Source organism: Oryzias latipes, chromosome 3 (assembly GCF_002234675.1).
Source record: "Oryzias latipes chromosome 3, ASM223467v1".
In the NCBI taxonomy this organism is placed as follows: domain Eukaryota; kingdom Metazoa; phylum Chordata; class Actinopteri; order Beloniformes; family Adrianichthyidae; genus Oryzias; species Oryzias latipes.
Window position 1 is genome coordinate 16,618,038 of NC_019861.2, and position 15,581 is coordinate 16,633,618.

The window sequence follows — 15,581 nt, forward strand, 5'->3', positions numbered from 1 at the left end:
TGATTCTGAGGACTTTTGGTTTCGCAGGGTTAGACAGGTAAAACCGACGAAGTGTCGGTGACAGTAAATCATTTTTTTTTTTAAATGACAGTAAATGATGTTTTGTCGCCTGCAATCACGTACATGCTTTCCAGGAAGTGGCTGTGACTGCCTCAATGCTGCGTATGCTTTTGTTGTGAATTTCTTTTTATTTTCTACCGGATGTGTTTCTTTTATTAGCGGAAGTTGTGGATCAACACATTTTTTTTGCAGGCGACCTTGCTAAAAGCGTGTTTACAATTACCCTTGTTGTTTTTAATCGTATACGGGCCACATGAGGTAACAGTTCGGGTCTGTTTGTACCCTTTCATCAGCTTGATAATGGTGTCGGTCCTCAAGGCTGCGGTCGGCGGACTGATGGACGTTTGCAGAGCTAACAACCACCTGAGGGGTAATTTATGCTAGCTCGAGTTAGCCTTGCATTTGAATGAGACGACTCCGGTTTAGCCAAAAGCATGTTCTTTATTTATAAACCTGAGCTTTTCCCTACATAGTACATAGTAGTACAAAGTATCCTTTTTATTATATTTTTAATAGTTTGTATAGTTTGATTTAAAACTGTACCCTGCTTTTTTATGGTTGTTGTTAATGACATTGATTTCTCCTGTGTAATAATTCTTAATTAATGAGTTAAGTTTATGTGCTTGAAAATTGTGTTTTTATTTAAATTTCCAAAAGTATGATATTGCCTCTCTTCACCTCTTGATTTATGCTGATGATGCAGTTCTGTTGAGACAAAGTATTGCTGGTCTTCAACAATTGCTTAACATCTGTTCAATTTATGGGCTTGTTAATGACATCACATTTAATGCACATAAAGGTCCTATAATGACAAAAAACTAACAAACAAACAAATTCCCTGATTTCTATCTATCAAATGCTGTGCTCGTGTTTACTAAGATACAGTATCTTGGGCATGGTGCAGAAATCCACAGGCAGCGCCTGCGGTCGTAGGTTTGGCATGTGTACAGAGAGGAGGTCAAGGTGATGTTATTTGAAGCATGTTATACTCCTCTATACCGCTCATCTGTGGGCAAGCTAAAAAAGTGCCAGTATGAGAAAGCTGCAGGTGGCACACTGATGAGTGCTTTTATTGCATGTGAACTGTTTGTGTGTCAGAATGAACACTCTCTGGTCTTGCATGCGCTCACTCATGTTCAGGTTTCTCTGCAGGCTAAAAGCTTCAGAGAAAACGCTCATCTTGGCCTGAAGTAACATTAGATTTAGAGCCACACGCTTTCAGTCAAATTTGTGGAAACACTGGAGGGACTGTCTTTTTATTTGTCTTTGTAACTGATGTTTATTGTGCTTTATGCATAATTAATGTATTTTATATTTTTACTTAAACTATTGTATTCTTAACTTGTGTATTCTTGACATTGTACTTTTTAATGTAGTGGGTTTGTGTACTTCTGTAACATAGAAAGAGGCAAGGCAGTTTCGGAGCAGAGCCTCTGATTTATCAAATATATTTACCGGTATATATAAATATATATATATATATACTTTTAAAGGTGTTCTTTGAATTTTATATCTATGAAATTGAATAAACTCTGTGTCTTATTTTCAATAAATACAAGTGTTTAAATCTGGAAAACGTAATAGAAGTGATGACTTTAAACCTGCAATGTGGTTAAACAAGTCTTATTTTTCTCTCTACAGGTTTCTTGCACAACCACCTAAAACTCTTTGCTGCAGGGATGAAGACGTATGAAATCCCTCCGGATTACAGCAGTAATTATAACTCTTTGCCATTTCTAATATGTTTCCCATTTAATACGTTGCATGAATATGTTTTAGAACCTTTCAATGAAAGTAACAAAAGCACATGTTGGAGTTGGAGAAAAACAGTTAAACCTTGTGCATATATACATCTTAGATTGTACTGCAAAACAAAAAGGTAAACAGGAAATGTATGTTTTTTTGAGAAATATCAGCAGGTGCTTTTGTTTTCCACATTAAGGGCAATTTAAATGGGTAAAAAGAGGAAAACATTTTTGAAATTCCTAATGCTGTGATTCATTTTCATCTTATTGACTGAAATTGTATTTGTTTTCATTCCTGAAGATGTGGTTCTTCCTGCAAAACCCAAACTGAAGTTTCTGAACAAGGTGCCAAACCTAAAGAAGGCCAAGAAAGAGATGAAAAAGCTGCGGGATATCCAAGGTCCAGCGAAGGCGGCCAATGCCTTCACTGTGGGACAGTACGCTATTGTGGTGAGAACATTTAGAAAAAACAAACAAATGGGAACACTAAAAGTCACAGCAGTTTGCATGTAGTTAAATAACATGTAGTTACACGTGCAAATATTTAACACATTTCATAGTGAGGTTTGGCCACCCGCACCTTCTTTTCAATCACTAGCCATCTAACTGGATGTGACACCTGTGTATTTTTTTTGCAAAACTGTTAAGAGTTTTGGACAAAAAGCCTGACATTTCAGAGTGACTTTGCTCACTTTCTTTCTGCTCCTTAGGCGATGGGTGGAGGGTATCTCCATTGGGGTCATTTCGAGATGATGCGTCTCACGATTAATCGCAAAATGGATGCACGGACAACATTTGCCCGCTGGCGCGTCAACGCCCCATATAAACCTGTCACTCGTAAAGGCCTTGGCCAGCGCATGGGTGGAGGCAAAGGAGCGATCGACCACTATGTCACACCAGTCCGCTACGGACGTCTAATAGTGGAGCTGGGAGGAAAGGTGGAGCTGGGGGAGGTGGAGTCGGTTCTCACTGAAGTGGCTAAAAAGCTACCGTTCCCTGCTAAGGTATGATCAAAGACGTGAAGCCACTAGGGGTCAAAAGACAAAGCTGTTTTCTGATCATAAATACATGTGAAATGACACCATCCCTTCTAGTTGGGAGTCTGGTTTGCCCAAATTAAACAAAGACGGAAGAGGGGATTCTATCCATATTATTTTTTCCCTGTTTCACACTTTAAGCTATATTTTTTGTACCTGTAATACATGGAGTTTACTGCATTTACCCCAACCATAATCTTACTTTCAATTGGCAGGGAATTCTGTAAATGGTGCATCTTTGTTTGGTTCTGTTTCCCTTAGCATTAAGCAGGCCAAACTTGTAATTTAGCAGATATGTCCCCTTGGTGCATTCTTGCTGAGCAAATTGGCATCTTTCCCAGGATTCACTTGTTTGGTTCTGTCTTAGACTTGAGGTGAGCTCTGCCAAATGAAGTGAACCAAGAAAATTACTCTGAAGCCCAGTGTGAAAGTTCTTAAACGTTAAAGTATCTAAATCTTTATTAGAGTAAAACTTAAACATTTGTATGTTAAAATGTTTTTTGCTTTTTCTTTTCTCAGGTTATGAGCAGGGAAGACCTCGAAGCTTTGAAAAAGGTCCATGCTGATATGGAGCAGAACAACCAAAATCCATGGACGTTTAAGCAAATTGTACAGGGAAACATGTTAGGCATTAGGAAAGTGCTGAGTCCCTTTGATCTGCACAACCATGGACGTTTTACGGGCAAATTTCATCTCCCGGGCAGAGTGTGACAGACCAGAGGTAGTTTTCCAAGTGCTTTGAAACATTTCTGATAACAAATACATTTTAAAATAAGTGTACATGTTAAATAAAACTATATGTATTGAAAGAAACCATGTTGGGGATTTACTCATGAGTATGTTGCTTGGAATACCAAAACAAAACACATTGATGGTATGGAAACATAGATTTAGCTTTTTGCAATCTGCATTTTTCATGCACAGGAAATTTGTGAGTTTTCAGTTATGCATTTAAAAGAAATTCAGTGATCAGAGATTTCCTTGATTGTGTTGATAAGTGGTTTTTATGGTTCAGTCATTACACAAATGAGTACCGGTTAACCGTTTTTTAATCTGACAACAGCAACCTTTAAAATTGAAGGCACACTTAGACACAGCAAAGCTTCAATTGAAAGGTTTGCTTTGTAAATTCTATTTGACACTACTGGCATAAAATAATCAAGAATTGAACATTTGAATGTTTATATTTCAATGTAAACCAGAGTTCAACACACATTAAGTCATAAATCTGCAAAAAAGAAGTCCATAGTTTAAAGCCCTTTTAAAGACATTTCTATTTAAAAAAGCCTATGACTCCTGATGTTTTTATTTTTTTGCCTAAAGTGCTACTTTTATAGTTTTAAATAGTTTTGTATTAAAATGTGCACATTCTTTTTAATTAAGTTTTATTCATATCTTGTAGCACTTTGAGGTTTCATTTAATGAAAAGTGCATTATAAATAAAATGTATTATTATTATAGTTTAGCAAATTTATTTGGCAACTTCTGTAATGTTTTTTTTTTGTTATTTTTACCTTTCGCTTGTCTTAAAAGGTGCGCTGGACGTGCCTCTGGAGTTTACATTTAATGTTGTAGATGGTACATAAATCTTTGACTATTTAATATGTGCTTATTATTTTTATTATTTTGTAATTTTTATTTGTATTCTAAGAGTTGCATTAATGAAATTGTAGCCTGTCAAGCATAGACCGGGAAAATCTTGTAGTCACTTTACGCATGCGCAATGGGAATAACCGAAACAGCGCGAAACCTAAACAAGTCGGTGGGAACCCTGATATGTTTTGGTTTGTAGGAGTTCGGTTTTTGTCACGCTATTCGCGTTTAGCCTGAATGTTGTTACTTTTTCTCCGCTTTTAAGTTTATATGTTCATTTATTTGGTGTTGACGTTTGTTTACTGCTCTGATAAACGTCGTCTGCTTCATTAGCAAACATGAAGCCTGTGCGAGGCTCAAAACGATCGCCCACTTTAAAGAAGAAACGAGCCGAACCTCGAAAAGTAACCCCGAATCAGGTAAGGCAACGAAAAACACTCCCTACGTTAAGTAAAGTAACGCCACACACGGGTTTCTTTATGTAGGACGAAGAACAAAGTGACGGCAACCAAAACAAACCCGCTCATCAACAAGTGGCTAAAAAAAGGAAAGGTAGGTGGTTTTGTTCACGTGATACATTTTCTGGTATGACGTCATGCTGACATTTTGCTCTTGACCTCCATTATTTAAACGTGACCCCCTCAGGTTCAGTCCGGAAGAAGAAAGGAGTCCCGGACAGCTGGGTGCTGATGCCGAGCTCCTCCATCAGTGCTGTGGAGAACATCCTGGACCTGTCAATACTGTGGGTCTCACTGAACCCGGGCTGACCTTTAAAAGTTCATGTTAGCATCAGGGCAAGTTTAGGGGAAGTATTTAAGCTTAATTTTAGATGGATTTAGGTAAAAAAAAAAAAGCCCAATAAGTTTTTGGGAGTGTCTCTTTCTTCCCACAAAATCAAGGCAATTCATCCTTATGTATAATACATGATATACATTTTTTTAGATCATGTTAACTAAAAATAAAAATAATACATTTCAAAAATGTATTTATTAATGCTTAACACTAACATTTACCTCTCTTGAATCAAACTGAACTCCCTCCCTCCTTCCCTCCATTTTCCTCATCCGCTCTTATCCTGGTCAGTCATCGGTGCTGCTGGAGCCTATCCCAGCTACCATTGGGCGGGGTACACCCAGGACGCTTTGCCACTGCCATCACAGGGCATTCACACAACCCGCTCACATTCACACCCAAAGTCAATGTTAGGGTCACCAATCAAACTATGAAGCATGTTTTTTGACAGTGGGAGGAAGCCGAAGTGCCCGGAAAAAAACGCACACATGCACAAGGAGAACATACAGACTCCACCCTACACCACGGCGCATCATTTAATACATATTAAGGTCTGTCTCTTTGACTTTTGACAGAGCAACTCTTGCTTTAAGAGCTCCAGACAAGAAGGAGAGTCAGACGCATCTGAACACTCTGAAAACCAAGTGAGTCTTTGCATTTCCAGCGGTTAGTTTTGTCCTGCAGTCCACACGTTACATTGCATCCACAAAATATTCAAATCATACTAATCTTTCTACATGATGTGCTTATCAGATGTAGCATTTCAAAAGTTCTCTCTTTTTTTTCTGTGATTAAAGCCACCCATAAAGGTTTAGTCATTTACACTCTGTCAGGTATAGAAGCTGCCAGTCATAACACAAAAAATTCACAAATGATTAAATAAGTGTTATTTAAAAAACCAAACAAATTCACTGTTTGGGAAGGCAAAGCACACTTTCATTCAGTAATTTAAAAAAGTTAATAAAGTTGAAGCGCTGTGATTTAAAGAAGAAAATTTGAAGATGTTAAAGAAATATATAAATATTCTGTTTGTTTCAGTTATTTTCTTTATTTAAACCACAATGTCTTATTGTTCTTAGCCAACTTTACCCATATTCGTGCTTTGAATTCTTGTTTTCCTTACATTAGTGTATCTATTACTACTTGAAATACTAAATTAAGGACAGAATGCGTTTTGTAAAGTGATTGTTTTGCTTATTACCGTTGGTTTCTCCAGGTTTTTATCCGAGTGTGCTCAGCTCAAAGTACCGAAGACGAAGCAGAAACATACGGTGCATTTGTCTCTTCGTCACCAAGAGGAGAGCAAAAAGTCACTGATGGGCCAAAAGACTCTCAGCTTGCTTAAGGTAAAAGAGTCTTCTGAACTTTTTGCATTGATTTTAGTGGTTTAGATAATGATAGGTATCAACAGTACGCGGATTACAGATATGAACGCCGATTATATATCTAATTTATGAAATCGTCTGCCGCATAAATACATGACAAAAATCCTAAAATGCCCTTTTGAACAAAAAAAAAGAGATATTATGAAAAAAAAGGGACTTAGAATTTTGTTTTGCCATAAAGCCCTGGTCCGCCTACAAAGCTGCTGCTGAACACGAGTGTTCATGGGTTGGTGACTTTTTTTGTTTTTTGTAAAGTGTTTTTTTTCTGTCTGAACCCCAGGAAGACTTGAAGAGTGTTGTCAACGCGCTGCAGAAGGTCGAAGAACGGACGGTGTCGCTGGAGCACGCATGCAGTTCCTTAAGAGAAGAGCTGGAAGAGGAAGAAGAGAAAGCCAAAGAGGTTCAAAACATTTCTAAGTCTATCCAAAAACAGAAAATGGATGTAGGACATCTTAGATGACAGAGCTGCTCAGAAACAGTGCAAGTAAAGCAATATTTTTGGATAAGACTTATAAAAGGACTGGGTCTATAAAAACACAAAAAAACAAGACAATGTATTTTAAACACGCCATATCTTGTGAAGCAAAGAGATGTTCTTCTGACGCGATCCAGACACGAAAAGGGCTTCAGTGCATTTCAGACTTGCAGCAGAGCCTTTCAGGCAGGTCAGTCTGGACACGTCTTGTAGTTTCAGCTGAGCATCAGGCAGAGAAGAAGCTTTCAGACGGAGCTTTGTCCTTTCGCTTTTCAGTCAAAAGTTGTTTCAGCAGAAACCACAAACACATCAGGGGAAACATTTTGATTGGTTTTTCAGTTACCTGCAACTGCCAACACAAGAAGATGAACCTGTTTTAACGCCGTGATTAAATGTTGTGGTGTCGTATTTCATCTATTTGAATAGTAAATGTTTCTTTATGTATTATATTGTATATGCATGTGTGTTTTTTACATCATGGCCAGAGGACTACAGATGAACGCTAACCTTTGGATAATTCTGGCTTTTTTTTAGCCATGTTTAAAGAAACTTATTATGATTGTTAAGACTTTTTCCCTTCTTGTGTTCCTGCAGATTTTACAAATAGCAGACCGCTCCGTTCTCAAACTTCCTCCTGTTCCATCAGTCACAGAGGAGGACGCCTTAGAAGTAAGTTTGCATTATTTTGAGTTGACTTCATTGCACAACCGCTGCCATATTAATTCGATATGAAGCTTTTTAGTTATAAAAATGTTCCTTAACAGAACTTCTTTTTTTTTTACCAACTTCACTATGTTGCAACTTCTCTGTAATGTTGTGAAAAACGTTGAAATCACTCTTACGAAATGCAACATATGTGGATCCTCATGTGTGCTTGTTCTTATTGGCCAATTTAAAAAAAAAATCAAACATCTTTGTACATCCTGACAGCACATACCTTTGACACTTCCTGTCTGTTAACACTTTGCATTTTGTCATCCTCAGTCTCGCTTGAGGAAGATCATACCGGCCAACAGTTTGGAGTCCACTGCTCGCAAACTGGGAGCAGTCCTGCAGAAACCTAAAGCCAACCAGGAGGCACAGATGCTGCTCACACAAGCTCAGAAAAGTGCTGAGCTGCTCTTTAACCCTCTGCACAAAGATGGATGAAGTTCGTGCTAAAGAAAAGCCACTAATGCTGAAATGGCTCCTACATTTTTTGCTTAAATAGACAGGATTTCTGTTATCTCTCTGAATGTCTGTGTTTTGCTGTGGCGAATGTTCTTTCAAAACCATTTCCCTTTTCTTTTTTTTTCACTAGAACTCACCACATTATCATTTCCTTTTTGTCCTTTTCTGTTGAATTCCCCTCTGAGAGCTGTAACCAGTCTGCAGTTCAAAATAAAACATACCTTTTGTGCAGTTTGGTGGACCAAAACCCACATTTGCTGGCATGACTTGTAGCTGCAAATATACCAAAAACACTACATTCAATGGCATTTTCTCAAGGTTGCAAATATGTGATGTGAGGTTATATTTCAGAAAATGATTCTGTGAAAGATCAGACGCATCTTGAAAATATTTGTGAGAAAAACAAACTGTTCAGTGTTTAAAGTCTATTAACTGATCCTAAAGTTACAGTTTAACCTCTCCAAAGTGAAGAAAACTGAAATCTGTTGGAGATGAAGGTTTTTGTTCAAAACCACCAGGAGGTAAACTGAAACCCTGCAGCGGGACATTACTTCACTGTCTTTGAATCTGTTTTGGCACCAAAAAAGTCTCTAAAAACATGGACATAATGACAAAAGACAAAACTGTCAGCCACATTATGTGACATGTCCTCTGAGGATTGGGGATCTTGCATACTAGATCCACAAACTCACGTTTTCCTTTGCAATTTCACACATAAGACTTGGAGACTTTTGTTTTTAATTTTTTTCCAATTTCCATCCCAAATTGGTTTTGTTTGGCTGGGAAAACACTTCTCCTATATTTGGGGATTATTATCAACAAAGGTGAAAATTTTTAATTAAAAGCTATGAATTCTTACAGATAATATGAGGAAAAGCCCATTTTTTGTCTAAATAAAGTAAAAAATCACTTAACCAGAGAAAAGTTCCATGATTTTGAGTTATTGAAATTGCAATAAGCAAAAATAGATTTGGATTCTTCCATTGCCATGCCTTAATAGAAAAGCTGCTATTCTGGCTTCTCCTCTTTCACTAATATTTTCAACCTATCCTTACAGCGGTCCACAGTCCCCGCCTGCTTCAAATCCACAACCAAAAAACCTGCTGTCACAATTTCCCTCACCCCAGTTATAATGAAATGTTTTGAGAGGATCGTCTGAGACCATGTCAAAATTAACATCCTGCAAACTTTGACAAACATCAGTTTGCTGACCGGGCAAATGGATCTCCAGAGGACGCCATTTCCACCATACTTCACACAGCCCTGACTCACCTGGAGCAGCCAAACACTTACGTCAGGATGCTCTTTGTGGACTTCAGCAGCGCATTTAACACTGTGATCCCCCACAAACTGATCCACAAACTCTCTTATCTCAGCCTCACATCCACGCTCTGTTCATGGGTTATGGACTTCCTGATGAACAGGCCTCAGAATGTCAGGATGGGGAGCCTGACATCTGACACCATAATCCTGGGCACAGGCACACCACAGGGCTGTGTGCTCAGTCCAGCCCCCTTCACACTTTTCATTCAGGACTGTGCTCCCATCCACTCCTCCAACACTGTAGGGAAATTTGCGGGTGACACTACAGTGGTGGGCCTCACTGATGACAATAAGCAGAACTTGTACAGGAGATCCAACACTTGGAGGAGTGGTGTTCAGCCAATGATCTGGTCCTCAATCCCAGCAAAACCAAGGAGGTCATTGTCAACTTCAGGAGAACGACACAACACCCACTCCACATCAGAGGTGAGGAGGTGGAACAGACCGACTCTCTCAGGTTCCTTGGCGCTTACTTCTCCAAGAACCTGACATGGACACTGAACACCTCCAAACTGGTGAAAAGGGCCCATCAGAAGATGTTCTTCCTGAGGAAGTTGAGGTCTGGCTCTGGAACTTCTCAGTCAGTTCTACAGGAGCACCGTGGACAGCAGGCCTGTACAGTGTGGCACAAAAGAGGAGAGGAGAAACCTGTCCCGGGTGGTGAAGACAGCGCAGAGGATTGTGGGGGCTGAGCTCCCCGACCTGGACGTGGTGTATGAAGAGCGTCTACAGAGAGGAGCACGGGCCATCAGCATGGACAGCAGCCACCCTGGACGTTCCCTGTTTGTGCCGCCACAATCGGGCAAGAGCACCGGGTTTTGAAAACAAGGACATGTAGACTGAGAAGCAGTTTCTTTCCCAGAGCTGTAGTCTCCATCAACCCCCTCTTTCTACTTCCCCCTGACTTAAATCTTATTCATCTCAGACTTCCCTCAGTATAACACACCACTGAATGTGCAATAACACTGTTTATTTATTGTGACATTTAACTTGAAAACTTCTTAACGTACTTTTTGATTTTTTTTTTAATTACCGTCCAGCAAAGGAAAGCTGGACTCCCACACTTCCTTCAAGAGGTCATCCAACAACCTTTGAGAATCATGTCAAGAACCGCTGACTGAAAATCAAAAGGTCTGCCCCATAATTGACTAAAACATGTTTTAAAAGTTCAGCCATTTTCTGCTGACCAATGGAAGAACAGGTTTTTTGGGTTTCAGATGACTTTTACAGTATGGACCTAAATCTATTTTAGATGCTCATAACACCTAAAAATTTTAAGAATAATCATAAAAAAACGTAGAAATATTTATATAGTTGGAAAACTGATTTGTTGTAAATGCCACAATCAGTACTTTATGTGGAATTGACTTTTGAAGTCAGATTTAGAATTTCTGAACACCTTGATAATGAAATCTGTTTTTCAAATATGCACTTGGTTGTTTTTGTGAAGTTACATTTATGAAGATAATACTTTTAGGTTTCCCCCTAAAATGAAATACTGAACCTTATAAAGTTTTATAATTAAATGTGTCCTCCCAAAGAATTATAACAGCACGTTATTTGAAAATCTACTGAGTTTTATTATAAAATGATTCAAACACAGAACATTTTTTTCACATAGAAAATAAATTGGAGAATTTTAGCAAAAAACTGGTAAAACTTTGAAGAATTAACTGAAAAAAAGGACAAACCTTTGGTGATTTTTAAAAAAAAAATGTATAAAATTGCATTTTAATATTAAAAAAACACAATGACAAAAAGGATGCAGAAGAGCAACATATAAAAACCCACACATTCAAAGGAGGAAAGATGTCTGAGGAAATGACTTACAGACTCTTTTTTTGTGAATTTTTAAACAGTTCAAAAAAAAAACAAAAAAGAGGATTTTTTGAATTAAAAATGAACATAAATTGAAAGAGTTTCTTTCTCTGACTTGGATATTACATTCAAAAATCTTAAAGTGCTGCACTGTTTCTGCCCTACACCTGGGAGTTCTTGATAGACTTCCTTCGTATGGACTCAAAGGAGTCATCATTGAAAAATCGCTCTATGGTGGAGACGAGTGAAGCCTTGACGGCGCGGCTCAAGCCCCTGGCAGCGAACACGTACAGCACAGGATTGAGAGCACTTTTGATGTAAACAAAGAACAGGGAAATGTATATGGCCGTATTTACTTTTGTTGACATATGAGTTCCCCTTGTTATGGCGTCAATGAACCGACACACAAAGTACGGCACCCAGCAGGTGATGAAGAGAAACATGGTTATGAAGAGAACGTGGTACATCCTGGTCATCTTGCGTGCCATTGAAGGGGCAGATGAGGAAGGTGTGAGGGGCACCACCCGCTTGATAGTGAGCACAACTGCAAGGTTGCTTCCCAGGAACACCAGCAGGGGTACCAAAAATCCTGCAGTTGTCTCTATAACAAACAGGCCCATGGTGAAATTTCCACTCTCCTTACAATAGAGTGCCCCTTTGTGTTCCTGCAGGTAGGCGAAGTAAAGGTAAGGGGCAGACAAAGCTGTTGCAACGAGCCACAAGAGGCCGCAGGCGACCGGGACCGCCCAGGCGGGCCGTCGTAGTTGGGCCCACACCGGCCTCAGCAGACACAGGGTCCGCTCCAGTGCCACGGCACAGATCAGAAAGGCGGAGGCATACAGTCCCAGGACCCGGAGGAACATGATGATGCGGCAGAAGGTGTAGCCGAACGGCCAGCTGCAGTTGTTGATCAGAAAGCCCAGCATGACAGGGGTCCTGAGGAGCAAGATGATGTCTGCCAGAGCCAGATTCAGTACGTAGACCCGAAAACTGTTGGCAGCACGTGTTTCTTCAGTGCTGCCTCTGCGGACCAGGTGACGATTGCTGCGCAGTCCCAGGGCCCAAAGCACCAGCCCGTTCAGAGGAACCCCAACCTTTTGGTAGAGAACAGATGCACCTTAGCCCAGATTGTCTTCATTAGAATCTTTGCAGTAAATCAAAAATCAAGACTTATTGGCAACAAAGCAATCAAACATTTCAAGAAACAACAGTCGAATCTGCTCTGATTCATCATTGATAAACCCATCTTTATGTTGGGCACAGGCACAGGACATGAAAAAATAGAGAATTTCTATTTTAGGATGAATTTTCTCCACATTAAGATGTTTTTCATTAAGGATTGTTTTTTTTATTGTTCTTTTTTCAAAGAAGTTTAAACGAACACTTTCTTTTCAGCTCAAATTGAATCACCAGCAGTAGGGGAAAAGAGCTTTTCATTTAATTGAACATCCAACTGTCCTTTTATCCAAGAATTCTGTGTTTTTAAACATACATGCCAACAATGAACAAGGGAAAACAAACAGGCTTCCCAAAATGACAAAGTTTAGCTTAACATGCATCTAAAGAGAATCTATCAAACACCTTGGATTTTTAATCCACTAATGCCGATTTAGAAACATTCTTTGTACACCTCAAAGGTAAATTAAGATAAATCCCATATAAAAAATCATGTCAAAGCTGTTTTCATCATTCTAAAACATGCTTGTAATGATTGCTGATCTGTGTTGTATAACACTGTTACCAATCCTGCAGCTTGATTTACTAGAATTACTCTCGAGGTTTCCTGCAGAGAATTTCTTACCAGGAATATTAGCAGAGTAACAACCACTTGAATTCCTCTTTCAGCCTCAGAAGGGCAAGTCACATTTAGCCCTGTTCCATTCATGTCTGCCACTGCAGAGAGTCCGAGCTGAAAAACTAAAGAATACAAAAAACAAACAAACCATGAGTTCCTTTCAGTATTTCCTATGAACATGGTTGCATGTGAGGCCGTTGCATCATAGATGTCCACATCAAAACCCAACATCAAAGCGAAAACTTTATCCTTGCATAAACAATTCTGCTGCACAAAAAAGTGCTTATCATCCTTTAAGATGTCATTTTTTTTGTCATTCCAGTTGAGATGGTACCTGTAACTTTAAGAAACATTTGAGTTAATCATAAACTTGTTGCTATTTCAACATTTTTATTTCCTTATGACAACCGTTCAGTCCAAGCTAGTGCAAGCTGTTAGTAATAGTGATTAAAGGTAAAAGGAATTTGTCTGTTGTTCACTGTTGTGGCCTCAGGGGTTTACCCGGCAACAAGGTGATGTGCAGCTGCACGTTTAGATTCTTGAATGGCCTTTAAAGTACACCAATGTTACAAATGACAGCTGCGGCTAAACATTTCCCCCAATTAACAAGAAAAATCAAATAGTAAGGCGTAGAAGTGTTAAGTTATAAAATGTAAAACACCTTGAGGTAATCAGCCTGCCAGTCACAGAATTTGTTGCTTACCTGCTCTCTCGGTCTTGTGTGGACGAAATGCAGCAACCTGCAATGACAGGGAGCGGCTCTTGAGTGTTTTTTTCAAGTGTTCTGTTGCTCCTTCTTTCACTTACCCCTTCCTGTGTGATTGCAACACACATTTTCACATCTGGGCAGAAATTTCGATATGAAATTTACGCCAAATACCTGCTTGTTAAAGTTGATTGCATTGATTACAGATTTAAATGGGGTTTTTTTGTACCGTTGTGCAGAGTGACACTACATTAAGTGATTGTCTGTTTTCAGTTTTAAAGGAGAAATTTTAAATGTTCACAAGATTTCTAACAAAGCCCTTTCTTTTTTTGTGCAAACAACTTTGAACCTCTGCTTATTTAAATATAACCATAATTTTAAATCTTTTTTTAGGAATATTTTTGACGGATTATTTTGTCATTGCATGTGCAGCTCAGTTTGTGGCTTTCAAAGGAAAAAAAACCCCAAACCATGTCTCTGTCTGTGTTTCCTTCTACACAAATATCAGCTCTTCATAAAATGACTATTCTGTGTGCAGATGTAAAGTTAGCCTTTATTTGTTTTAACTTTTTTTTTAATGAAAAAAGATCTAAAAGGTTTATAAGGGAAAAAATAAAAGTGTTATTTTTGCAGATGTCTTTTTGGCATTTACTCTGAAGAACTCTCATCTTTAAAGAAGATTCTAAGTGAAAAAGGTGGCACAACCATGCTTAAGTTCATCCTGCATTGCATAGTTATGAGCTGTGGTGAAATAACACTATGTTGTTTTTGTTTATGAGGTTGATGTACCTGCACAACTTCATATTTCTGCTGCTGGATGAATCTTTCTCCACCCTCATATCAGCTATTGCTTTTCAGGAAAGAAGCAGCGCAAGCTTTTGAGTTCCTTCTTGTTTTCTGCTCATCTCCTCACTTCCTTTTAGTTTTCAAGGATTAACAATCATAGAAAAATGTGTTTTTTACTAGAGGGTTGAGTTTAACATATTTCCTCCTCTGACGTTTTAAGGATTTTATTCATCTATTTTGAGTGATGTTTTGCACTAAAGGAAAATTTTAAACTAGCTTTTATTTTGACAATTACAATGCAGAATAAGACAATATAACATTGCTTGCATCTAAATGCCTCCAATTGGAAAATGTCATAATCATAATCATAATCTCGTTTTTTTATGGTCACGTGATGTATAGCCTCATCCATCCTAAATCTGATAGAATTTTGAAGTAAAATAAAGTCTTTACCACCAGAGGGCAGTGTTAATAAATTCAAGTAGAAGATAGTCTTTTCCTGCTCTTTTCTGTTCTGTTTTCTTTGCTTTATGTATTTCTGATATTTACACAGTACTATTATTGTTGATTTCTTGAAATAAGGTTTCAATTAAAATGTTAATTCAAGGAAAAAAGTAGAACTGTGAAACAAATTGTGCTACAATTTCACAAGATTTGCTCATTCCAATTGAACTTTCAGCTTTTTAGATCATCCAATACAAAAGATTATATTTTTGTCTCCTTGGTCCAACTTCTCGCTAAATTTGGTGCTTTTATTGCTTTTATTCAACCTTCAGATAAAGAACACAAGAACCTCCCTTTGGTTTATCTGCTTTTTAAATTATTATTTCTTTCTTTTGCTGTCGTTTGTATTTCATTGAAACGTTCTCTCTTTATTTTTGTTTGTCTTCTCTTTA

General features: G+C 38.4%; 3 protein-coding genes across 5 annotated transcripts; 2 read left to right on the forward strand and 1 right to left on the reverse strand.

Moving 5' to 3' along the window:
• The first annotated feature begins 204 nt into the window (after positions 1–204).
• Positions 205–3,655, forward strand: mrpl16 (mitochondrial ribosomal protein L16). The gene is made up of 5 exons (XM_023953395.1): positions 205–430; positions 1,702–1,773; positions 2,107–2,255; positions 2,516–2,809; positions 3,362–3,655. Exons 1-5 carry the CDS (start codon positions 361–363, stop codon positions 3,551–3,553), a joined length of 777 nt encoding a protein of 258 aa, XP_023809163.1. The 5' UTR covers positions 205–360; the 3' UTR covers positions 3,554–3,655.
• Positions 3,656–4,523: 868 nt separating this feature from the next.
• Positions 4,524–8,508, forward strand: cenpq (centromere protein Q). 3 transcript variants are annotated; one of them, XM_004067065.4, is made up of 9 exons: positions 4,525–4,626; positions 4,769–4,854; positions 4,921–4,987; positions 5,081–5,177; positions 5,803–5,871; positions 6,444–6,573; positions 6,893–7,012; positions 7,682–7,756; positions 8,072–8,508. In XM_004067065.4, the coding sequence occupies exons 1-9, from the start codon at positions 4,566–4,568 to the stop codon at positions 8,234–8,236; spliced, it is 870 nt and encodes a 289-aa protein (XP_004067113.2). In that variant the 5' UTR covers positions 4,525–4,565; the 3' UTR covers positions 8,237–8,508. The 3 variants fall into 3 exon arrangements, with proteins under 3 accessions (XP_011488567.2, XP_004067113.2, XP_020568795.1); XM_020713136.2 differs by having other exon boundaries at positions 4,544–4,604; XM_011490265.3 differs by lacking the exon at positions 5,803–5,871 and having other exon boundaries at positions 4,524–4,626.
• A 2,628-nt stretch (positions 8,509–11,136) lies between these two features.
• Positions 11,137–13,968, reverse strand: LOC105356912 (C3a anaphylatoxin chemotactic receptor). Its single transcript, XM_011490255.3, has 3 exons — positions 13,897–13,968; positions 13,200–13,315; positions 11,137–12,492 (listed from the first exon to the last, which is right to left on the reverse strand). Exons 2-3 carry the CDS (start codon positions 13,281–13,283, stop codon positions 11,560–11,562), a joined length of 1,017 nt encoding a protein of 338 aa, XP_011488557.1. The 5' UTR covers positions 13,284–13,315; positions 13,897–13,968; the 3' UTR covers positions 11,137–11,559.
• Between the last annotated feature and the right edge of the window lie 1,613 nt (positions 13,969–15,581).